This window comes from Xenopus laevis, chromosome 1S, assembly GCF_017654675.1.
Source record: "Xenopus laevis strain J_2021 chromosome 1S, Xenopus_laevis_v10.1, whole genome shotgun sequence".
NCBI classification, from domain to species: Eukaryota; Metazoa; Chordata; class Amphibia; order Anura; family Pipidae; genus Xenopus; species Xenopus laevis.
Genome location: NC_054372.1, coordinates 135,454,308 through 135,478,737, shown reverse-complemented (window position 1 = coordinate 135,478,737; position 24,430 = coordinate 135,454,308). Strand labels below are relative to the sequence as shown.

General features: G+C 38.1%; 1 protein-coding gene across 1 annotated transcript in view; it reads left to right on the top strand.

The window, feature by feature from the left end:
• The window catches only part of coro1c.S (coronin 1C S homeolog), a 34,514-nt gene that overhangs the window by 9,253 nt on the left and 831 nt on the right, over positions 1 to 24,430 (top strand). Inside the window, 9 exon segments of the mRNA NM_001085893.1 lie at positions 3,076 to 3,275; positions 12,317 to 12,439; positions 12,553 to 12,682; positions 13,632 to 13,813; positions 15,381 to 15,500; positions 16,330 to 16,434; positions 18,431 to 18,576; positions 20,382 to 20,439; positions 22,682 to 22,927. Coding sequence (NP_001079362.1) covers positions 3,081 to 3,275; positions 12,317 to 12,439; positions 12,553 to 12,682; positions 13,632 to 13,813; positions 15,381 to 15,500; positions 16,330 to 16,434; positions 18,431 to 18,576; positions 20,382 to 20,439; positions 22,682 to 22,927 — 1,305 coding nt within the window. The 5' untranslated portion in view covers positions 3,076 to 3,080.

Below are 24,430 nucleotides of genomic sequence, written 5' to 3'. Positions count from 1 at the left end.
AAGAGAATCTAGCCAGCTAGTATGGAACCACAAGACAAAATGAGGAAGACAACCCAATTTGTTGTTAAAGCAACAATGTGGCCAAAAACTTGTTTATGTTCCTTCCGCATCTATACCAATGGGCTTGTGATAGATACGTGCTCTAGTTGCACACACTTAAATATAGTTATAGGAATATGTATGTACATCATTACTTCTCATAGTAAAGATGTTTTATTGTTGCCTCTTCCAGAAACACAACAGCGTAATCCTTGTATAAATATTTTCTAGCTAAGCGCATCCAAGGATTATTTGATGTCAAGGGATAGCTTAGCTCTGAGTGATGTGGTATATGTTTATTCTGTTGTACAGTGCTGCTGAAACAATGGTGCATATAAATACTTGTTAATAAAATAATTGGCAAAACTACGCACACATGCTGCTATTTTTCCCACTAGATGGTACTGATTAGTAAAACGACAATGTTTTTGGCAGACTATCCAGTAGGCAGCCCCTGAAACAAATTTGTGTGTAGCAAGTGCAAAAAAAAACATGCTTTTTAACTTGTTCTGCTGTATCCTAGCTCTCCTGAACTATGTAATACAAGGAACTATCTAATATGTAACACAAGGAACTAAGTTGACTGGGTATAACTGAGCAGTTGAAAAAGATGATTTATGCACAAACGCCATACTCTTTAAGACAAGTTGCAGTTGGTCTGGAAAAAGGCAAAATAGAAATGCTAAGGCTAATAGTACACTGCCCTTCTGATTCTGCCTCCTGCATTCACTTTGCAATTATTTGCTTGTCACTATGCAAACAGAGCATAGTATGTTGATATCCACTGAATGCGGTAGAAGGTTAATGCAAGCAATGTGAATGCCATAAGCCTAATGGCTAAAATCATAATATGAAGACCAATGGAAAAGTTTCTTGGAAAGATGCATCTGTGACATACTATATATTGAAAAGGTGAACATCCTTTTTCATTTCTGTCGGTGCTTTGTTGGTTTTTTTGTGCCCTCCTTCTATCCTGAAACCAATCTCACTGTAGAACTGTTTGCACCAAAGTAGTTGATTGCTGTACAGTTGTGAGTCATTTGTGTATTGTAGTGATAACGTGGGATATTTAGGGCAGTGGTGCGCAAGGAAATTTTAGGTATTTTGCTTGCCATGTTTTTTTTTTTTTTTTTTCTTTTCTTCGTGTTAGTGCTTGCTTTAATGCTGCCCAAGGCCATAAAGAGTTGACATTTTTGTACTGTGCTGTAACAAGTAGGCAAAGATATGTAGAAAGGCTTTTGTATATGAAACACCATGTCTGGAAGCTCCGTGTATCCTAGTTTCTATAGAATAGCCTAGCCTTATAAGGACTAGAATGCTGTGTTAAAGTGAATCTAGCGTCCTTCTGTATTCCTTATTTAGCCATGTAATGTAGATATAAAGCCTGTATTAATTAGTATAGGTTCTTTGACCTTCATAGTATTCAGGAAGGATGCACCAAATCCAGGACTGGTCTCCATTACCACACAAAGACTTGAAGGTACAGGTACTGCTCTATTCATTTGAACATGCTCATTTTGCTTTTTATTAGAACGTGCAGTAGGAAACAATGCTAACTGTGAGCAACTGAGTTCTTCTCTATTGAATTTTCATGTACAATACCTTAAGATCAGTAACTGAAATTTCTGCTTTAAGCGTGTGTATTTTTTGGCTTTTAGATTTATTTACAGGTTTATGTATGAAAATTCTTTTTTCTTGGGATAGGGGCAGCATTCTTAGTACACTTAGAGCAAAATCCATAAAAACATCATCATTCTGCATTCTCTGAGTTAGTTTACATATATTTAGTATATTCTGCTGACATTCATGGCATTGGTCTGAAATCACTAGTGTGATCTAGCTTTAACTTGACTTGTTGCTGAAAAGTAGATGTTTGCTTAGAAGATGTTGCTGAATTGAATTACACTGAGAGAAAACACGTTTAACTGACGACCCATTTTCAGCAGCAAAGTTATCTAATGGTACTGACCCATAGGGCTCCATGTGCTTTTTTGTACTGGAAATGTGCTGCCGGCACTTAGCAGGTAAGGGAAGGTCTGTAGTAGCTATTAGGCTTCAATATCCTGTGAGTCAAGCAAGGTGGTTCTATCATTCTGAATTAACGTTGCTGTTGGGGTAAAAAGCAAATAACTTATGAGGTGCCTGCACTTTCAGCCATAAGATACTTCTTTCATGGTGTTACTGTGTATGTAAAAATGCTTGTTAATGTGTTCTTTTTGAAAATTTTACAAATCCCATGATATAGAAAGTTATATATGGCAGAGTACTGCTGTTGCTACAACATAAATATCCCTTAAAGGCCTACACACTCTAGTACCGAATTATGGAAAGGCCATCTCCAATAGACTCCATTTTATCCAAATAATCCAGGTTTTAAAAAATTTATCAAGGGTCGAATTTCGAAGTTAAAAACTCGACCATCGAATTGAAATACTTCAACTTCGAATATCGAAGTCAAAGTTTTTTTCATTGAATTTGGGTATTCTGCGATCGAAGTTAAATCCTTTGATCGAAGGATTTCAGCGATCGATCGAACGATTTTACTTTGAGTTAGAAAAATGCTCTAGAAGGTCAAAATAGGCTAACATAGCACTTCGGCAGGTTTAATTTGGTGAAGTATTGAAATAAAAGTTTTTTTTTTTTTAAAGAGACAGTACTTCGATTATCGAATGGTCGAATATCGAACGATTCTATTTTGAATCGAAGTCGTAGTATCCTATTCGATGGCCGAAGTATCCAAAAAATTACTTTGAATTTCGAATTTTTTTACTTCGAAAATTCCCTCAAATTCACTTCGATCCTTGATAAATCTGCCCATTTATATTTATATATATATAATTTTTTTTTATTATTATTTTGTAGGACACAAGTTTTTTATTTTTTACATTTTCAAGCCTTTTTTTTTTTTTTTTTTTTGTCATGGTTCTCAAATCAAATTCTACTTATAGGCCCAATACTTTTAGTATAGATGGTTTTAATCAACAGTATGTGTAGTAGCATTCTTGTGTTTAACTGTGTGTTTATGTACTTTTACAGATACAATGAGGCGTGTGGTGCGACAAAGCAAGTTCCGTCACGTCTTTGGGCAAGCGCTAAAAAACGACCAATGCTACGATGACATACGGGTCTCCCGTGTTACTTGGGACAGCTCTTTCTGTGCGGTAAACCCCAATTTTGTTGCCATAATTATTGAAGCAAGTGGAGGAGGGGCCTTCCTGGTGTTGCCTCTACAAAAGGTAATTGTCACTTTATAAGTCATGAAACACAACAATCATGTACATTGTACAGGTATGGGATCTGTTATCCAGAGACCCTTTATCCAAAAGCTTGAATGTTTTTTCTGTAATAATAAAACTGTGTATTGTACTTTATCCCAACTAAGATATAATTAATCCTTATTGAAGGCAAAACAGTCCTATTGGGTTTAATTATTATTCTGAGCATTCTGGATAACAGGTCCCATACCTGCATTATGATAGAAAGTGTTTGTTTACTTTTCCTATTTGAAATAAAACTTTTCACTAGTCAACCAGAAACAGCAGCTTTTAATCTCTTTGTATGACTTGGGGCTGTTACATGGCATTTGATAAAAATGCCCCCCTTCTTATCAAGAATTTCTTCCCTTAGGCATTGGTGGAGGCATTTGTAATTGTCCTGAATGGCTGATCATCTCCTGATAACACTCCTGTCCATCATACATTTTCTGCATATTATCACATTCTGAAGACTTGTGGCTCTTCTGGTTACTGATATTTAGGTGTTTTTTGATCCCAGTGATCCCAGTTAATCTGTGAAACTTGTAAGGATTGAAAGGAAGCCAGGCACAACAATAACATTAATTTCATACTCCAGTGCAAACACACAAAACAAATGTTAAGCCAGGTTGGGAAATTTCCAATCCTCCACCACCTGAAGTGCCTAGCAGGCTCGGACTGGTAATCTGTCCCTTCCGGCATATGCCTGAAGGGCCGCTCTACCCTGCTTTCAAGTGGGCCACCCGCTGCCTAATTAGATGCGGTGCTTTTAACTTTCAACTCATGGCTGGCCTTAGGCCGATTGAACCTATTGCACCCAATCATGCCCCGTCCAATGGGGGCCCTGTACCACAGTTCCCTTGCACACGGTGCTTGAATCAGGGTGTTTGTGCATACCGGAGCTTTTTCTTTTGGCTCCCCGTTGCAGTCCTGCCAATGCCTTTTCGGAACTCCCAGGTATCGATTCATGCTCATGGCTCTGGCTTGTGTAACAAAGTCTGTTATCCTGTGAAAGAGAGAGATGCAAGCAGTAGTGATGTGCGGGTTGGGCTTTTCCGGACCCGCACCCGCCCACAACCCAACCTCCCACCAACTACGCCAACCCGAGCCCACAGATGACTTCACATAAGGGGCGAGAGGCACGCATCTTTAAAAACCTCAAGTCGGAAGCCAGCAAAAGACCCAGAAAAGAGCATGCGAGGCCGGCCCGAACCTGTTGGTATCTGGTCGGCCCGCACATCACTAGCAAGCAGGCACGCAGCCGAAGTCTGACCCCGTAACCTAGGTGAAGGAAGTGATCAGCGATGACAGAAGAATTTAAGCTGTCCACTGACTGAACATCCATGCTGCTTTGAAGCGGAGTTATAACTTATTGTAAGAGCTGGCTCAATTGCTGTAAACTGCAGTTTATGATGAGGGGGAGTTTACTAAAAACATCTGATTTTTGAATAATATTTACAGAAAAGGAGAGGCTGCCAAACATAATTCATTGACAGAGCAGGGATATCATAAACTTAATCAATGTGGGGCAGACAGGTGAGAAGGGACTATTAGTGTCAGGACAAAAGAAGGGGAGAAGAGTGGGAGGCTCACTCATGTATTATAAGGGATAATGTACCCCCTAGTGTAAATAAAGATATACACACACGCATATTTTATATATGTATATAAAGATAAGTAAAACACCGGCACGCATTTGTGTGGGCTGCTTAGTTTTTTTTTGCGGGGGTTGCTTTTTACTCGCAGTCCGGCCCTGGTGCATAGTGATCAGTGTTTGATAATAGAGTAAATATTAGAGGGGAAATAAGTGTTACAGCTCTTCATTATTGGAAACGTCTGCATTCCTTGGCAGCTATTTGCTGTATGACCTCTGAGTGCAAACAGGAGGGCAAATGGTTCCTCCCAGCCTACGTTTTGTTTATTTTACCTCGTTTTCATTTTTTTTTTTTTTTTGTCTCTGGCATTCACTGTTCAGCAGACATTGTTCAGCGGACACTGTTGACTTGTGCACCTTGTGATATTACAGTGGAAGATAAAAAACGTGCTATTTTTGTATGGATGTGTATAAAACAAATAGGGGGGAATTCACAAAAGTGTCGGGAACAAAAAAATGTCTTTAAAATGTCGTCGAAAGTGTCGTCGCAACAGCCAACAAATTCCCAGAGCATTTCTCCGCCAAATTTTCCGACACGTACGACACTTTTGAATTAGTGTCGTTAAAAGTGGGCGTGGTTTTTTCGGCGCTACTTTTCCAGACATTTTTATGAATTACTCGTAAACTTTTTTTTTTTTTTACCAACAATTTTTCAGACACTTTAGGCTCTCCAAAATGAAAATGTCAGTCAAATTGGGGGGAATTCACAAAAGTGTCGGTAAAAAAAGTAACCCAGAAGTGGCGGTCGACAAATTTGTAAAATGTCGTATGAACGGCAAATTCACAAAGGCAGATGTTACCATCTCTGAATGTCTCGTAAGTCTGACAATTTTCTAAAATGTCGTATATCTTTTCATCGTACAAACGACATTTACCAAGACTTTTTAAACGACAATTTGTCTGACATTTTCTTATAGGAGAGCCTAAAGTGTCTGAAAAATTGTCGGTAAAAAAAATGAGTTTACGAGTAATTCATAAAAATGGCGGGAAAAGTGGCGCCGAAAAAACCACGCCCACTTTTAACGACACTAATTCAAAAGTGTCGCACATGTCGGAATGAAGTGTCATTTAGTGGGCACATGTATAAATGCAGAAGCAAAAAGCAATAAAAAATTCTGTGCCCTTCTGCACATATGAAATCCGTACACAAATAGGGAATATTTCCTGTTGTAACATGGGCTATAATGTCGTCTGACTTTGCTATGAAAAATTGGATACCTGGATTTAGCTGAATTATGAAAACTGTGCCACATCCTGAAGCAAATCCTGTCTTTAGTGCATTGAATCTTAGTGCATAGCTGAACCAGAGCCAAACCCTAACTATAAAGCAATGGCTAACTGATTTTACCCTAATTTAAATATATGAATTACTAGTTTCGTTCTCTGGTATAAAAGAAGCAGTGAAATAAACCTTTAAAAAAAAAAAACAAAAAAAACAATGCATTGATTAGAGCTTACCTACACACATACCATCTCTAAAAAATGTATTTATAATGCTCATTCTGATTTGAGATATGTTGTCTTTTAACAGTGTATTTCAATAGTACAGGTATGGGACCTGTTATCCAGAATACTCGGGACCTGTGGTTTTCCGAATAACTGATCTTTCTGTAATTTGGATCTTCATACCTTACTTCTACTAGAAAAGCATATAAACATTATATAAGCCCAATAGGCTGGCTTTGACCTCCAATAAGGAATACTTATATCATAGTTTGGATCAAGTTCAAGGTACTGTTTTATTATTCCAGAGATAAAGGAAATCAATTTAAAAAAAACTGGCTTATTTGATTATTATGGAGTCTGTGGGAGACAACCTTTCCATAATTCGGAGCTTTCTAGATAACTGGTTTCCGCATAACTGATCCCATACCTGTATTTCAAAAATATCAATCCCTTGTTCCACTTTTTTGTGATACTATAACTCTGACAAATCTGTCCCGAAGCTGTTCTTTCTCTTTGTTCTGATATGAAATTCCTTGCCATATGGTGCCCTGTTTTAGCATATGAATATTGCTTGGAGTGTTCCTTCTTGTGCTTCACTTACTCCCCCATGTTCTTGTGTTGCTAGAAAAAATAGCAGTACAGCGCACAGCCTATTCTGTTAACCTTTCTACACAAAGCAATTGCTTTAAGACCCAAAGGAAAGTGTTTAGATCAGTTGTTCTCGTTCAAAACTTAATTTGCTTGTTAAATGAACCTTTAAATGTAACTTTTTAGTATACCCGGCAAAGGGGAATGAAAGAGTAAAGTAAAATATATTTAAAAGGGGAATTGCTTTAATGACAATTTCTTATTGCTTTAATGACCGTTATTTGTACATGCAATTGCAGGAAAATCAAAGCTTATAGGGGAACTGTTGTGAAAATTAAAATGTAATATAAGCTTCATCATACTGAAATAAGAAATGTTTTTAATACAGTAAATTAAATATTCTGCATTATTCTGAAATAAAGCTCATCTTCACTATTCCTCGCTCAGCATCTGTTTCTCTTCAGTCTGTCTTTGTGCAGCAGTTAGGTATCAGGTAGTCAATGACTCTACATAATGTTTAATTGATTATATTTCGTAAACTTCTTATTTCCGTATGATCTATCGAATACTAAATTTTCATTTTCGCAATTGTTCCCCTTTAGCAGGTCCAGGCAGCCATAGCCCTTTAACAGTAAAGATCTGTATCACTGTGTCACTGATGATGCCCCAGTAGCTTTCCCCCCCCCCCCCATTCCTGCCCATTGGCCATAAGCGAAAAGATCAGTTCATTTGTCGAGGTTCGCCGAACAAGCGGATCTTTCTCCCGTATGCAAGAGTGATTCGGCCCCTAAGCCATCCTGAGGCGGCTCCTGTGATGCCGCTCTTCCGTCAGAGTGGGTCCATATGGCTAGTGCAGAGAGTGCAATTTGGTTTTAAAGTGGAAATTCGGCTTTTTGCTGCCCCTTGTAGCTTGCAGGGAAATGCCTCCTGAGTAGAGTTGCCACCTGGCCAGTATTTTACCGGCTTGAATGTCAATGAAGATTGACCCCAATGTTATTAATAGGGGAAAAAAATCTAAATGTACAGGAAGGTCGGTATTTTTTTCCCAAAAATGTGGCAACCCTACCCGAGGCAAGGTTTTGCCTCATTGCAGGCGCTCTGCTGCTCATATACCCACATTGAGATTCAAGCGAATATTGCACACCTCCGATCACTGTGACAGGGATACAGACCACTGAGTTAATTGTTCAATGTATGCATATTGGAAAGGTTTTATTTACTTTCATTCAGGGAAAAATATTTTTTTTTCTTTACGCAGAGAACCCTGTCCTTTAAGGGATTTCTACAGGCTGGGTATTGCTAATGTGGATATTCAGATGATCTTTTTAACCATGTGTGAGGCTACATGTTACAACCTTCCCATGATCCCGTGCTCTTTGATTTGGCAGCTGAAGGGTTTAGCTGATGATCCTGCTGTGTCTTTTCTTGCTAAGCACACAGCCTGGCCTTGTCACTGTGCCTGAGAGACCGTGCAGCCAATGAGCAGGCTGGATAGGAAGCTGGGATTGTGAGACTGTGCAGCCAATGAGCAGTCTGGATATGAAGCCGGGCTTGTGAGCTTGTCAGTCCTCATATCTCCCATAGCCTTATATGGGCAATTTTACTGAGAGCTCAGGCAGAGCTGGGGAGGGGAGTGGTGTGCATGTGATCTTCCACCATCTCTCTCTCACTCACTGCTTGGGATAGAAAATAGTTCTTCATATCCCCTGCTTGGAAGACATAGTATTGTTCTTTTCCTACCTAGAGAATAACTTCATGAAGCACCCAGTTGTGGGTTGTGTTACATTTCTTGTTTCCTTATATATTGAGATTATGCCCATTCAGTGAATGCATGGTCATTTGTTTCATTAGACTCCAATACACAACTCTGTTTGTCATTGCTCCTGTGACACCATCATTATATTAGGCTTATTGCATCCACGAGGGCTTCATTTTAAAACTGATTAATGTTGCGCTGTCAACTGTAAATTATGCAAGCTCCAAAATGGGACTGAACAGGACTGATACTTCACCATATAAATGAACATTTTTAGCCCTATTCAGTTTTTGTTCTTTTTCCAACTGTTTTTTTGTTTATTTAGAAGAACTAAAGCAGTAGGGCAGAAATGTTGTAAATTATGTTTTGGGCTTCTGTACCATCCCAAGGCGACCACAGCAGATCTGTGTCTCCAAAGATGCCCCAGTAGCTCCCCATCTTCTTTTCTGCTGATTCACTGCACATTCTCTGTGCTGCTGTCACTTACTGAGCTTAGGGACTGGCACACAAGGCTGTGAGCTACTGGGGGTTTGCGCTTCGTGTAGTGTTGAATAAGCTTTGAGGCAAACATACTTAGCAGATTTCTTTGATGCTTTTTAAATCTGACTCATCCCACATTACTTTGCAATTAGGTGATGATGCTGCTAAATCCTGTGCTTGCATAAACAAACCTTTGGGGCACACTCTCCGGTTTTATAAGGCTTCTAACAGACTCTTAACAGTTCATGATACCTGTGGATCCATTTCTATATATAAATAGAACTGTAGTACATTTTTACCTTTTATTAAATTATCACTTGATGTGGTCATAATTGTATGGGGCTGTTTCTTAGAGTGCTTCTGTGCTTTATTTGGAAAGGAATATTTGTACACAAACTATTCTATTTTAACTGACTCTCTAAGAGGAAATAGATGTGACTTAATTTATTTTTAAGGGGTATTTACTGAAATAAATTTTTTTTTTTTTTTAAAAATAAGCATATAGCCATGGAGACTGCTCCATTCTTACATTTTTGGATATGTTTAAGAAAAACGCATGTTTCCTAGCTACCTTCATATTGCCCCCACCACCCAGTTCTTCCACTACACAGTATGGTAAAGGTATGGGACCTGTTATCCAGAAAGATCAGGATCTGGGGCTTTCCGGATAACGGATGTTTCCGTAATTTGAATCATCAATCCCTTAAATCTATTTGAAAATCGAAATAACCCCAATAGGCTGGTTTTGCTTCCAATAAGGATTCATTATATCTTAGTTGGGATCAAGTACAAGCTACTGTTTTATTACAGAGAAAAAGATTATTTGGATAAAATGGAGTTTGTGGGAGACTGCCTTTCTGTAATTCTGAGCTTTCTGTAAAACAAGTTTCCGGATAATGGATCCCATACCGGTACTAATTACAGGACTCCATTGTGCTGTAGAACACTGGCTTCTATGGCTCTTGTACAACTTGTTTAAACAGTAGTGCACAATATTTTTATCTGTTTTTTTGTACTGGATTGTTTATATTTAGATGTCTCTAAAATAGGAGTGTTGTGCTTATCACTGGGAAACAAGTGTTCTGCAAAATGCTACTTCCCCTTAGACATAATGCCATATTTGTGTACTGCCTGTTGGTCTTTTTTTTTCGGCTCTAAAGATATGCATTGAAAAAGATTGTAATTGTTAAATCTATTGCCATCTTTAGGCTAATAGGAGCAACCATGGCATCTGTTTTCTCTGCAGGCAGGAACAAGCCAATGCCCCTCCATCTGATCTCTCATGTGCCTGCACTGACAGGCAAATGATGGAATTTTGCACCAACATCTGCTCCATGTGTGCACACAGGCCGAAGCAGGGAATGGGACATCAAAGGGCAGCTGAGGCACCTTTCTGTAGTAGCTCAGCTCACGGAAACATTTTTGTATTCACCTCTTAGTATTTCCTTTGTATAATTACAAAGAGAAAAATGTCGGGTGGCCCTAATTTTTCAAATGATGAATCGTGCACAAGGCCTTGATAATTGTGTGAATTAAATAAAACTCCAGTGGCACATGTATTATGAATTGTGTACTTTGATCTCCCCCTAGTGGATAAAACAAACACTTATTTTTTTCAGTGTTGGTAACTACAAGAATTGTTGTAAGAGTACAGGTATGGGACCTATTATCCAGAATGCTTGGGACCTGGGGTTTTCTGCATAATGGATCTTTCCATAATTTGGATCTTCATACCTTGTCTACTAGAATATAATGTAAACGTTAAATGAACCCAATATGCTGGGTTTGCTTTCAATAAGGGTTAATTATATCTTGGTTTAGATCAGGAACAAGGTATTGTTTTATTATTACTGAGAAAAAGGAGATTATTTGGATAAAATGGAGTCTGCTTTTCTGTAATTTGGAGCATTCTGGATAACCGGTTTCCGGATAACGGATCCCATACCTGTACTAACAAGTGTTCTGCAAAATACTACTTCCCCTTAGACATAATGCCATATTTGTATACTGCCTGATGGTCTTTTTTGATAATAAAAGTGAGCTTTGATGCAATTAGCAAAGTATTGTGTAGATACATGACATAAATATAGAAGTATGAATAAAAAGTGCTCAAATGTATAACTTTCCCTCCGGTTGCATTTAATTGCTTTTTCAATACTGGTATGGGTATCCTTTATCCAGCAACCCGTTATATAGCAAGCACTGAAGTAGGAGAACGCCATCTCCCATAGATATGACCATAAGCAAAATTTTCAAAATGATTTCTCTTTGTTCGGATCAAGTACAAGGTACTGTTCTACTATTGCAGAGAAAAACGAAATCATTTTATCCAAATAATCCACATTTTTAAAATTGGAGTCTTATCTGAGACGACTGCCTTTACTGTAATTCAGAGCTTTCTGTATAACGGGTTTCCGGAGAACTGATCCCATACCTGTACTAATACAAGGTACATTTTTAATTACCAGTGTGCTGCCAGAAAGAATAACAGCATTCACACCTCCCTTTCCCAGGGACAACCCTTTCCATTAAAATGAATGGCAAACACCATTTTTGTGGCAGATCTTGGAACAGGGCTGCTTGGGAACACTAAAACTAAAGTTAGCCAGTGATGCCTTCATCTGCCTCATTTCCTGTTTATTTGATTATGGGGTGGAAGGCATTATCTTTTTGGTTTTCCCTCATTCGTTTTTTTTTTCAATGTCTTGATAGTTTCACAACTCTTATTTCATTTCATTTATAGTTATGTTGATAATTAACACCGCTGCTGTTTTATGGCTTTTATATAAAAAAAATTGTGAGGGAGGAATATGTATATCATGGACACCCAACTCTTCCCTAGCCAGATATACTAGAAATTTGAGGCTTTTGCAATGAATCCTTAATACTTATTGGGGGAAGTAGTGATGTCAGTATGCATGCACTGTGCCTTGCCATGAACAACAACTGCCAAATTGGCAAACCGCAGTCAAGTAGATGAGCACAGGTTAGGCATTTTTATGGGTGCAATTCTAAAAGCAGATGTCAGGCCTAATCAAAGTAATCTTATGCTCCAGTTAAAGAATTCTGTTCTCACGCTGTCCTTCTTTATTTTATCAGTCTGGAAGAATCGATAAAGCCTACCCAACAGTCTGTGGCCACACAGGACCAGTGCTGGACATTGACTGGTGTCCACACAATGACAATGTTATTGCCAGTGGCTCTGAAGATTGCACAGTTATGGTAATTAACCTGCCCTTTATATAGTGTGTGTGTGTGTGTGTGTGTGTAAATGAATAATTTAATTTTTTACTTCTATCTAGTAATCAAATTTTGTTGTTAATATAATTATTCAGGTATGGCAGATCCCAGAGAATGGTTTGACTATCCCTCTCACTGATCCTGTGGTTGTGCTGGAAGGACATTCCAAGCGAGTTGGCATTGTAACGTGGCATCCAACTGCTCGTAATGTATTGCTTAGTGCAGGTAAGAAAATAATGTGCATTCAGCAACATAGCAAACTGACAATGACGTGTATGCTTTGATATGGCAACTATTGGATTTTCTAAAATAAGAATGAGTGTTTAAAAACTAGGGATATACTGAATCCACTGTTTTGGGATTTGAATGAACCCCCGATCCTTCATGAAAGATTCAGCCAAATCCTGAACCCTAATATGCATATGCAAATCTGCACAGTTAAAAATGTTCAACGTCCTTGTTTGTGTTATGAAAAGTCACTTGATTTTAAGTATTCAGGTTTGGCCAGTCACTTGGATTTAGCTAAATCCACATCCTATTGAAAAAGGCTGAATCCTGGATTCTGTGCATCCCTGTTAAAGGAAAACTATACCCTTTAAACAATGTAGGTCTCTATAAAAAGATATTGCATACAACAGCTCATATGTTAAACCCTGCTTCATGTATATAAACCATTTTCATAATAATATACTTTTTTATTCGTATGTTGCATTGGGTAATTTAAAAAATAAGGGCCACCCCCTGTGATTGTATGATTCACGGCACACAAACAGACTATTCATGTTAGGTCACATGAGCCAAATGACAGACGAGTTCTGTCATTTGCTTCCACGCTTCTTCCTGTTACAGTTGCAGTATTTCTGGTCAGGTGATCTCTGAGACAGCACACAGACCATCACGAAATGGTGGTTCAAGGCAAGAGATGTAAAAGAGAAAAATTTACTTAAACATATATACCAGTTTGATAAGATTCTTTAATATGCCACTTAATTTGATATACAGGTAAACTATCTGTTGCTCAAGTATCCATTTTGGCGGGTATAGTTTTCCTTTAAAAACAATATTAATTCTGTAATTGTATATAGCTCTCATGCAATGCACAAGTAAAATCAAATGTTAACATGGCCTGGCTTGAAGAAAGAAACAAATATTAATTTGCTATTTTATTTCATAGGATGTGACAATGCCATCATCATTTGGAATGTGGGCACTGGAGAGCCTTTGATAAACTTGGAAGATATGCACAATGATATGATCTACAGTGTTTGCTGGAACCGTAATGGGAGCCTCATCTGCACAGCCGGCAAAGACAAGAAACTTCTTGTAATAGATCCACGAAAGATGGAAGTGGTATCGGTAGGTCTCTAAGAGCTGAATAATTCTAGACTCCCTGAATATGCATAAGTCTATGTATTGTATATTGGAAAGGCACTCTGTGGCTCCACCACGGTTCAAGGGAAGTAGAATTGAGAATAAAATCACTCAGTCTTACAAGATATTTATTTTTTTTAATGTTAAAAACAATTGTTCCCGTACTAACAATTGCCTCCTCAAGGGAAGGCCCAGTGTAGTGGCGGGAGTGTGAGACTGCTGTGAAATTTGGTGTGGGAGTTTGTTTTTATATTTGATATTTCCTGTCTGTAGTAGTCATGCAGAGGACTATTCATGACCCTGCTTCTATATTTCTATATGCTAAGTTAACAAAAAGGAGACTGGACCACAATAGACAACTAAACTACCCACATGATAGTGCCTGCCACTTGCTCAGTGCCCTTCTGATTGTGCCTAGTGTCTGTCATTGTTACCCTATAAGAATAATCATTTAATAGTAATAAGGTCTTTGTAATATGGAATTGGCCTAGGATAAAAATAGTGCCTGCCTTCTGCAATATAAATAGGTATTTATTATTCGTATTTATTACTTATCTCTAAAGGAATACATTTAACTGACCCAGGTATGTGTGGGGTAGTTTGTCATTGATGTTAATGTAAATATGTTATATTGTTTTTACTATAATATTACTGACCATATTCATAATATGACCTGTTTATCAACATTATTTAGTAGGCATAGCTCTTGTTGTGGTTGTTGAACATATCAGTAATATGTGTAATTCAATTAAATGAATGGCCCTTTCACTGGCTCAATGGTAGGGATAGAGATTTTTAAATGAACTAATAAATTTGGATTTTTACTATTATCCTTACCTACATGGTAATCTCTACCCCTACCATTGAGCCAGTAAACGCGCCATTAATTTAATTGAATTGTTTGCACCACATTGACCAGAGTGGAACGACTGGACGGAGGGATAGAGCTCTCGCCTTACCCCGTATGTGGAGTTTGCCTGCACTCATTTGCTTCTCGGTAATATGTGTAGCCTACAAGCTGCTAAGCACATCTACACAACACATGTATACTATCAAGAGCCAGTTAAGCTGCCTGTATGTTTGTGGAATGTTAGAGAAGACCCAAGCGCTTTACACTATATTTTCAGATCAGCAGTTTTCAGATAGTACACCAGAAATAGTGTTTGGAAGGTGAACATCCCTGAAGGACTGTTTAGTCATAATCTCTTATTTCAGACCTGTTATTTTCTATTTTTTTTACACAGGACCATTTTTCTCAAAGTGAAATTAATATTTCAATGTTGCTATCTAAGCGTACACTATGACTGTTACAATTTTCTACATTAGTTAATGCTGCTTCTTTGTTATGCTTTTTTTTTTTTTAAATATTTTTGTTGAAATATAGCAGCCAAGGTTAGATGTCAAATTCATTATACCGAGCTTATTTGCCATATTGCATTCTGAGAGAGTAGGCCCTAAAAATCACCCTTACTGCATGTGTTGAGGGTTCTCATGCTCATAATTTTTGTGATAATGGGAAGAGCTGTCATCTCAGTTTTCCTTTTTCTTCCAGGAGAAAGAAAAAGCTCACGAAGGTGCCCGGCCCATGAGAGCAATCTTTTTATCTGATGGAAACGTCTTTACTACAGGGTTCAGTCGGATGAGCGAACGTCAGCTAGCATTGTGGAATCCAGTATGTACTAATCCTTTTCCTCTAGTCTGCAGCTGATGGCTTTTCTTACCCTCAACCAGAAACCTTGAAGATGTTTTTTTCGTTTGATATTTGTTGACTTGACCATGTGTTAAAGTAGATATTAAAAATACTAATTTTCTAGTATGATATTCTCCCTTCCTTACAATTGGTAATGATGCAGGAAAAAGAACCTTCTACTTCAGAGGCTAGGCTGAAATGAGGAACGCGAGTGTCTCTTTTACTGATAGGCAGAACTCTGCATTAGCAGGGGAAAAACCCCTCCCACCTTCCACCCTGGCATCCCATTCCCAATTTGCCCATATCTGTCATAACTCCCTGCAATTATTATTGATATACAGTTAATGCACACTGTTTATTTTTATCCAGTCAAAGAAAATGTATTTTTGTTGCTGTATAACTCCTTGCATCTTTTTATGCTGCACTGTTTAGTGTATGTAGGAAACACATATGTTTGCCAATTGCACACAACATAAACTATAATCAATCTATGTCCAGATTATGATCTGGGGCTTGGGTATGTGATCAGCTTGTAATACAATTGGGCAGTTCTAGTAGTGGATCACTGCAGGCAGGATAGAGCTTATCAGGATAGGTGTAAGAGAGCCAAAATGAATCTAAACACTGCAAGCAGGAGTGCCGAGAGGGGAGTTTGGGAGGGAGCCTGGAGGAATATGAAAACTGCGAGCAGGCGAGCTGATCAGGGAGGGTGCCAACAGGAATCTGAACATTCCAAACAAGAGAGACAAAAACTTTGAACAAGTCAAGTTAATTTTATTTTATTGTAATCTAATCACATTTGCTATTGCAGAAAAATATGGACGAGCCAATTGCACTACATGAAATGGACACTAGCAATGGAGTTTTGCTACCGTTTTATGATCCAGACACTAATATCATTTACTTGTGTGGAAAGGTAAGCTAATCAATCTGCTTCTATGATCGTGTTTCCTTGAGGATTACAAACCAGGCTGTACATGCAGCTCTTTTACTATACACTATAAATGTACTTTGAAAATGACCTTTGGGCTATACTAACCTGTAATAGAATAAAAATGATTTACATTATGGGACACGGGCATTTTGACTGATGCACAACATCGAAGCAAGCCTTTCTCTTTGGTGGTGCACTTATCCCATGCCTCTGAGAACCAGAAATAGAGACAGATGGGTGTTTTCACCTGGTGTCGAAACACAATGAGGTATTGTTGACATACCCAGTTGTATACTTTTGTAGCTCCTCAAGTTATTTGCCCATGCGTGTGTAGAATTTTACTCTCCGATTTAAGATTCAGTAAGTGATTTTTGCTTAAAGGAAAACTATACCCCCCAAACAATGTAGGTCTCTATTAAAAGATACTGAGTAAAAAAGCTCATGTGTAAAACCCTGCTTCATGTAAATGAACCATTATCATAATAATATACTTTTTTAGTAGTATGTGCCATTGGGTAATCATAAATAGAAAATTGCCATTTTAAAAAATAAGGGCCGCCCCCTAAGATCGTAAGATTCACTGTGTACACATACAAACCACATGTAAGGTCACATGAGCCAATTAACAGACAGAGTTCTGCCTTTTGCTTCCTCACTTCTTCCTGTTACAGTTAGTGTTGTAGTATTTCTGGTCAGGTGATCTCTGAGACAGCACAGATAGAGTCACGAAATGGTGGTTCAAGGCAAGAGGTGTAAAAGGGCAATATTTATGTAAATATATATTCCAGTTTGGTAAGATTCTTTAATATGTCATTCAATTTGATATAAACTATGTGTTGCTTAAGTATTCATTTTGGGGGTATAGTTTTCCTTTAAAGGAAAACTAATTAAACTGAACCGAACAATGTAGGTCTCTATAAAAATATATTGAATAAAACAGCTCACATGTAAAACCTTGCTTCAGGTAAATATACCATTTTCATAATAATATACTTTTTTAGTAGTATATGCCATTGGGCAATCGCCATTTTAGGGCTGCCCCTTGGGATCCTAGGATTTACATTGCACATAAACAAGCCATAGATGTTAGAACTCTGTCTGTTAATTGGCTCATGAGACCTGTCTTTTGCTTACACGCTTCTTTCTGTTACAGTTAGGGGCAGATTTATCAAAGGTCGAAGTTAAAAAAAAAATTCGATCGAAGTAGACCAAATGCTCCCCACTTTGACCCCAAAAAACTTCGACCTCCGTTATTGGTCTTTTTGAATTCGAAGTTTTTTTAACTTTGAACTTCGTCCTTTGATAAATCTGCCCCTTAGTGTTGTAGTATTTCTGGTCAGCTGATCTCTGAGGCAGCACAGAGACCCTCAAAAAATGGTGGTCAAATGCGGGCAACCATTTGTTTATTGGTGGTTGAAACACGTCAGGGCTGCTTTGTCTGTATTTGGATTACACCACTCTGATGAATTTCCATAAAGGAAGAACATACTTGTATCAATGGTCGAATTTCAAATTCATGTGAGTTTTTAAAAACTCCCATAAATTCGAAATTTGACGAATCCAAATTTAAAACAAAAAAACGGATTTTTCAAATTAAATCAACCCGAAAACTCGATTCAGATTAGATTTGAATTTTAAAACACTTTTGTGGGTTTTTTTCGGAAGAAAAACCCTGAATGTCAGGAAGGCTGCAAACAACTGCAAATTGATCCCTGGACGTCTTCCATTGACTGACTTAAACAGCAATTCTGCAGGTTTTAGGTGGAGAATAGTCTAATTTGAGTTCTTAAAGGGCCACAGTATGATAAATCTCGAAAATCTATTTTTTTTTTTTTTTTTTTTAAAAACTCGAATTAAAATAACTCCCTAGTCGAATTTGATAATTTTGACTATAAAAATTTTTCGAATTTGAATTTTCAATTCGACCCCTTAATTACACAACAATTTTTGAGTGGATACCGCTTTTTCTTCCTTGCAGGGTGATAGCAGTATTCGGTATTTTGAAATCACAGATGAGTCCCCATATGTCCACTACCTCAATACATTCAGTAGTAAGGAACCACAGCGAGGGATGGGCTATATGCCAAAGAGAGGGCTGGATGTCAACAAGTGTGAAATCGCCAGGTATTGTTTTGTAGCCATGGTTTAGCTAATCCAGGGGTGTCCAAACTTTTGGCTTGCCGGGCCACATTGGAAAAAGAAAAATTGTCTGGGGCCACACATATAGCTCTATCTGGTTATCCAATGCCAGTTGGATAACCAGATAGAGCTATACACTGGAATATGGGACACCTGGATAATAAATAGACGTATTATTATTACTAACTGGGCAATGGGCAGAGACCCCCCTCCTCCTATTTCCTCGGGAACCAAGAGTTTCAAACTGGGCCGCATTCATATGCATCCTGGGCCGCATGTGGCCCTCGGGCCGCAGTTTGGACACCCCTGAGCTAATCACATCTTTTCCTTTTTTTTCCCCACTGATGGAAACTACATCTGATGTTAATTTTCAAGTCGTATATTGTAGTGATACTTCATGAGAATGTTGAGACTAATTGACCGTTAAACATTTTGCCATTTAACTTTCATACCAAAGTGTCCCACTTTTTCTTTTTAAATGTCTCTTATGAACATTTGTTTTCATATCTGTTCTTTGTTGCTGTTCAGTGAAAACTTTCTGCCCAACATTTTATGGTTTTTCTTTATAACTGTCCTATATAAAAAAAAACAAAAAAACTTTTTGGCCATTCAGTATGACTTACTAGTATGACAGTTGTAATCTGAAAAACATATTTGGTGTTTAAAGACTTATTTTTCAATTCCAGCAAAGCACTTCTGTACCAGATAAAACCAGGCTTGAGTTAAAATATTCACTGGTAGTGGTAAACTAAACCAAAGTAATCAAGAATATTACAAGCACATTTCTTCCATCAGCCATATCTGTACAGCCAGTTATAAATACACATATTTGGATGGTTGTCTAAGCAGCATAATTCCAGTTATGGTAAGGACTGAATGATCACAGTACCTTGGAACTTTTAGTGCCTATATGAGGAATACTGGCTTTGACTTAAAGTGGAAGGAAAGGCACTCTTTACTTGGGGGTGCCTAACTTTTGGCAAAAACTGGGCTAGGGTTCGTCCAGCGAGCACCACAGAGCGATCGGCTTCCCTTTTCTTCTTTCGTCACGCAGGTGCGCATGTGCAGTAGCGGGAAAAGCCGAAGACGATGGATATTTTGTTCTACTGCACGTGCATCTGCCCCTGGAAATTTGAGGAAATAAGAAGTAAGCCGATCCCACCTGGTGCTCATTGGAAGAACCCCAGACAGGTGCAATTTTCTCCTGATAGGAGCACTGGCCAGGGGTGTTAGGTTAAGTGTATATATAATCACTTGGGGTGCCTAAGTTTTGGCACCCCCCATTAAATAAGCCTTTCCTTCTCCTGTAATATTTAGTTGGGCCCATGTTTTCAGTCTTTTCCTGCACCTAATGATTGCCATTCCACATTAAGAGGAAGAATACTGCAGTGTGATGACTCCACCACTCGGTCACACACACACAAGGATTAAGAGATGCCTCTGGGATTAAGAAACAGGTGGTACCTGGTGAAAATGGGGGTTTAGTTAGCATTTTATTAAAAAAATACGACCTGCAAAATAGATGTATGCCGTTTTTTATGTGAGTAGACTTGAGGTATAATTTGTTTACTTATCACATTGTGGTTATAACAGGAACGTTTCAGAACCACATTATTTTGTATTGCATTTAATATGAGCTTTGATTAAGCATGACTCTAAAAAGCTTCCATATACATATAAGGGGAATTAATTACTGTGTGCTTGTTCGTTTTTTGGTATCTGAATAAAAAAAGAGAGGCGATTTTTATCTGTATACAGCTTTAATATTTGTCTGTGTCTCTTCCAAAAAGGTTCTACAAGCTGCATGAGAGGAAGTGCGAACCAATCATCATGACTGTTCCCAGGAAGGTAAGCAAATCGAGGGATTTCAATTGCAAGCAAGCAGCCGAAATAAGCAACTCCAATTACAGCAATTAATTCTTTTTACATAACCAGGTGCTTTGTGGTTTATGACTCCTACAGCTTGGCTTTTTAAAAAACCACTGAATGATGCAGATTTAGAAATTATTCAATTCATTCTTTTGATTTATTGCTGTCCAACATTTATTAATGTACCATTCCCTCATAGGCTTAAAATATCCTATTTATATGTGGCTGAAAATTAACCATTTTTGGCCTACATCTATTATTATAGAAATCGTCAGAATTCTCTTAATTGTGGAAATTGATTCTGCACTAGAACATAAACTACATTGAGCTTAGAATAGTAACTATTGAAGATTGTTTTTCCATTTTATATTGGGCAACATCATGTAAAAACATAACTAAGAACTAAGGCTTGCTTCTCTGGAAATCGGTAAATATTTCCTAACACTACTGTATTGCATAAAAGTTTGAGTTGTGTCCTAGCTTAAATTAACCGTATACATAAATTTGATTTGGCTTCCCAAATCAAGTTGTGGATAATTTGGCCTAAGGGCCAACAATTGCATTACAATACAACCCATTGGGATAGGACATACTATGTTTCCAAGTGAAGTTGGTGTTAAAGGGGTTGTTCACATTCCAACACTTCAGTTGGTTTAAGATTGTTCACCAAAATTAGACTTTTTTTCCCACTTTCTATTTGCGACTGTTTTTTAATATTGTATATGTTCTGATACATTAATCTGATACATTTGTTATTTTTACCCATGCTATCAACTAAATGTAGCATATTGTAACACTTGCTACAATTAAATATAACAATTGAGAATCTGCCTGTGGATTACTGAGCTGCCAGACTGAAACACCAGCCACATTAAAGGGGTTGTTCATCTTTGACCAGTGTCGGACTGGCCCGGAGGGACACCACGAAAAAACCCGGTGGTCCCCGACCCTTAATCGGCCCCCGTTGGGCCAGTCCCCTCTCCCGACAAGTTTTTCAAGGCGCCGCGCCATGTGCGCGGCAGCGCCTTCATCCATGCGCGCTTGATGCGTCGTAGTAGGGTCGGTGGGGGGCCCTGGACATTAGTCCCGGTGGGCCCTGGGCCCCCCAGTCCGACCCTGCCTTTGACATAACTTTTAGTATGATGTAGAGATTGGTAGTCTGAGACAATTTGCAGTTTATTAGTTAAGGTTTTTGAGTTATTTCGCTATTTATTCAGCAGCTCTTTAATTCTTAACCAATATGGTAACTAGGGTCCAAATTACCCTAGCAACCATGCATTGATTTGAATAAGAGACTGAAATATGAATAGAATACTGAATAGAAGATGAGTGATAAGGGAGGGAGATTCAGTTTACAAAATGGGAGCACTCTCAAAGTCCACATGTGCTCACTCTGTGCTGCTGCGAGTTTGTTTACCTGCGGAATACGTAATCCAACAGAGAAAAATTCTTATGCTCGGAGCACTTGGACTTCTCTTTATTAAACAAATAATAAAACCATGTATGTGCGCTTCATGATTTTATTATTTGTTTAATAAAGAGATGTTTTTAAGAGCATAAGGATTTTAGCCTTTACTGGGATACCTGCTCTGGAATACTTCCTGTCTCTTTTATTATATGCAGGGAATTGGTTTTTTTTCTGCAATCTAAACCACTAGGAATCCATTTTTTTCTGTATTAATTTGGTTTATGCACACAAATTCCACATGTTATTACTCACATGATTAAATTAATGTTTTTCATTTCTGCATCAGTGTAGGTATACTTTATATCATATTTTTAAGGATTTAAGCACTAGTCAGAAAATAACTAATGGAAACAGTAAGTCCTTTATGCGTAATCATTGGACCCTGTGGATTTTACTATGACTAATTTGAACCAGCCTTTTCCCACCATATTTATTTCACAGATGTATAGCTTGTTCTTATTTTATAAAAGGAATCTGCCTTGTAATTGCAGACAGACATCTGGGGTTTTATGTGGGTCACCACTTGACAGGGCAAAAGAATAGTGTACATTTCTGAACCTTCAGCATAACCCTAGCATCTAATCCTTCTCTGGCAATTTCTAGTTTTACTGTAGGAAGTAGGATGCCTCATTCATAACAAATTGGTTGTGATCTGTTTTGTCTTACATTTTTATGCACATCATTTCCCTATTGGAAAATATTAATTAATTACATTAGAATTGCTTTTCAGTTTGTGATCTACTTGTCTTTCAGTCTGATCTATTCCAAGATGATCTATACCCTGATACTGCTGGACCTGATGCTCCAATAGAGGCAGAGGACTGGTTTGATGGGAAAAATGCAGACCCCGTCTTGATTTCCCTAAAGCAGGGGTATGTGCCAACCAAAGGCAGAGACCTCAATGTAGTTAAGAAGAATATCCTTGGCAGCAAGCCAGCAGCCCATAAAAAGGCTGAGCCAGCCAGTGCCCCCAAGAAGATGGCTGAGACTTCCCATCCAGTGAGTAAATGCTTGAAAACACAAAATAATTCATTCAATGTATTTGTTCTTGCAAATTAGTGCACTGTCTCTCTCTCTCTCTCTCTCTCTCTCTCTCTCTCTCTCTCTCTCTCTCTCTCTCTCTCTCTCTCTCTCTCTCTCTCTCCCCCCCCCCTCTCTCTTCCTCTCTCTCTCTCTCTCTCTCTCTCTCTCTCTCTCTCTCTCTCTCTCTCTCTCTCTCTCTCTCTCTCTCTCTCTCTCTCTCTCTCTCTCTCTCTCTCTCCCCCCTCACTGATAAGTTAGTATTGTCTTAATGCACCATATAGAGGTTGTCTTGTGTATGCCAACTTCTCTTTCAGTTTGATTGAAGAGTGGGGATATAAAGAACCATTGATGTACAGATGGTTCAGTATTTGTTGATATCTGGGCTGAGGGGGCTTTGCTGTAAAAGAGTTTCTGATTTAACTTGAGAAATTGTTGTTTTGATTCATCACAGATAGAAATTAAATATTTGCCTTCATCCACATTGTGTCTTGTAGACAAACTTATCAATGTTATAAAACTTGATATGTTTTCCTCTGATCATTTAAAGGCACTCCTTAAAAGGGTGGTTCAATTTTAAGTTAACTTTTAGTATGTTATAAAATGACTTCTTCTAAGCGATTTTTTTTTTTTTTTTATAGTTTGTCGCCTTCTTCCTCTTTCCCGCTTTCAAAGGGGCACACCAATCCCATCTAAAAAAAACAAATGCTGTGTAAAGCTACAAATTTATTGTTTTGCTACTTTTATTGCTCTTTCTATTCAGGCCTCTCCTATTCATATTCCAGTCTCTTATTCAGATATATTCATGGTTGCTAGGGTAATTTGGACTGTAGGAGCCAGAATGCTGAAATTGCAAACTGGAGAGTTGCTGAATAAAAAGCTAAATAACTCAAAAATCACAAATAAAAAAAATGACAACCTATTGCAAATTCTTAGAATTCTCATTAATTTATTTTATTTTTTTCTTCATTTAAATGTATTATCTATTGTAGTGTGGAAAACGCAAACTTGTATGAAAATTTATAGTATCGCAGATACGTTAAAGGAGAAGGAAAGGCTAAAATTAAGTTAGGTTTATCAGAAAGGTCTATATAAATACACTAGTAAACCCTCAAAGTAATGCTGCTCTGAGTCCTCTGTCAAAAGAAAACAGCATTTCTTTCCTTTTATTGTGTAAACATGGGCTTCTCTATCAGACTTCCTGTTTTCAGCATAAACCTCCAGGGCAGGGCTTGAGCATGCTCAGTTTGCTCCTCTCCCCCTCCCTCCTCCCATCCCTGCTGTAATCTGAGCTCAGAGCTGTAAGTGAGCAGGGAGAGACTCTGGTAGGAAGTGATGTCACACCAAGCTTATATGGCAGTTTCTATCCTAAACAAACAGAGACAGTGTCTAGAGCAGTTTACTCGGGTATGGTAAAGCATTCTGCAGAATAAATATAGCATTCTAGCTTGCACTATTGTGGCTAATCTGTTGGAGCTTTCC